The sequence below is a fragment of the Adiantum capillus-veneris genome, chromosome 4 (assembly GCF_014529385.1).
Source record: "Adiantum capillus-veneris isolate H3 chromosome 4, ASM1452938v2, whole genome shotgun sequence".
In the NCBI taxonomy this organism is placed as follows: domain Eukaryota; kingdom Viridiplantae; phylum Streptophyta; class Polypodiopsida; order Polypodiales; family Pteridaceae; genus Adiantum; species Adiantum capillus-veneris.
The window spans coordinates 118,326,822-118,328,244 of NC_140934.1; the positions used below are offsets into that span (position 1 = coordinate 118,326,822).

General features: G+C 40.8%; 1 protein-coding gene across 1 annotated transcript in view; it reads right to left on the reverse strand.

The window, feature by feature from the left end:
• LOC147459884 (uncharacterized) overlaps positions 1 to 1,024 on the reverse strand; it is a 1,992-nt gene extending 968 nt beyond the window's left edge. Inside the window, exons 1-3 of the mRNA XM_086511066.1 lie at positions 589 to 1,024; positions 175 to 240; positions 1 to 88 (exon numbers count right to left, since the gene is read on the reverse strand). The exon at positions 1 to 88 is cut by the window's left edge and continues 8 nt beyond it. Of these exons, the coding sequence (XP_086367192.1) occupies positions 1 to 88; positions 175 to 240; positions 589 to 631 (197 nt within the window). The 5' untranslated portion in view covers positions 632 to 1,024. The remainder of the gene's footprint in view (positions 89 to 174; positions 241 to 588) is intronic.
• Positions 1,025 to 1,423: the final 399 nt, after the last annotated feature.

Consider the following 1,423-nt stretch of genomic DNA (forward strand, 5'->3'; position numbering starts at 1 on the left):
AAAAAGACATTATGCTCTTCAATAGAAGGTTCTTGTTGCGGAAAAGGGTTGACTTTCACTTCATCTTCTTCGGTGTCAATTAAAGCATCTACTAAACAATACAAGAGAACATGACAACCGAATCATATTAAAAAACAAGAAATAGATGGCCAATTTTTTTGGTTTTATATATACCATGTCTCTCGATCTTAACGATAGCCATCTTTGCTTTTTGCGCTTTCGAGCATCCAACTTGTGCACCTATTGAAAAACAATGGGACATTGTAAAATGCAAGAGATAAACCAATCTCGTGTACACTTTCTTCAGAATAAGGTAGAAATTAACGGACTGCAAGCTTGCGCTTTGCCTTTTGAGAGAGATGGCTAGATAGCAAAGTTTGGTTCACTATATACACTACGCTTGCGGGAAGTTGGAGCGCTTGCGGATGACTCACTTGCATCAATGCATACACATTCACGTTTGGAAGTTCCACTTTTTGGATGTATAATAAGTGCAAGGGCAACATTTTTTTTTGGATCTACAAATTGAATATGTTCCAAGTACAAAACCAAAAGCACAAAGAACACCGCAAGACCCATACTCCATACCATCAATCTCCATGCTTTGCACGCCATCACGGCTATATGCCATATCTTATTCACTTTGTCTACATGACACAAACAAATATAAAAGATTGAGAACACTTCGAAACTATGATTCTATCACCAATTATCCAAACTAAATCTACAAAGAAGAGAGGGTCCGGAAAGGAGTGGAGGGGATTGCATATTTCTGATAGCACATATCACAAATAAACTATTGTCTTTTAAAGGGGCACAAAAAAGAGGGAAGGTGGCATCCACGCCCAATAAAAAGAGGTGAAGAGAGTAGGAAAAAGGAGGAATGGCATTTTGAAGCAGCAAGAAACTTTATTATATCGATCCAATATAGAGCAGTGCCACTTGATACAAACAATAATGGAGAGCAAAAAAAGTGAATTGTCATTTTTCTTTAGCAGTGACGAGCTATATTGTACCACCAACCTATCGTAAATCACGGCACTGTAAAGAAAAAAACCGACGCACAGATTGCATTTTTTCAAGCTCAAACGGAGTCAACAAGGACAGAGAGAGAGAGAGAGAGAGAGAGAGAGAGAGAGAGAGAGAGAGAGAATTGGGGGGAGGGGGTAGAAGAGAGAGGAGGGAGGGGGGAGAGAACAAGAGACGACCAGTGTAAGATGCAAGGTTGCAATGTTGAGGGCGGGGGGAGGGGGGGAAGAGAGAGAGAGAGAGAGAGTGAGAGAGGGGGGGAGAAAAAGAGAGAGGACAGGGAAGACCCCGCCGAGAGAAGATTTCACTTAACATATATATATATATATATATATATATATATAGAGAGAGAGAGAGAGAGAGAGAGAGAGAGAGGGGGGGGGGTATCGACACT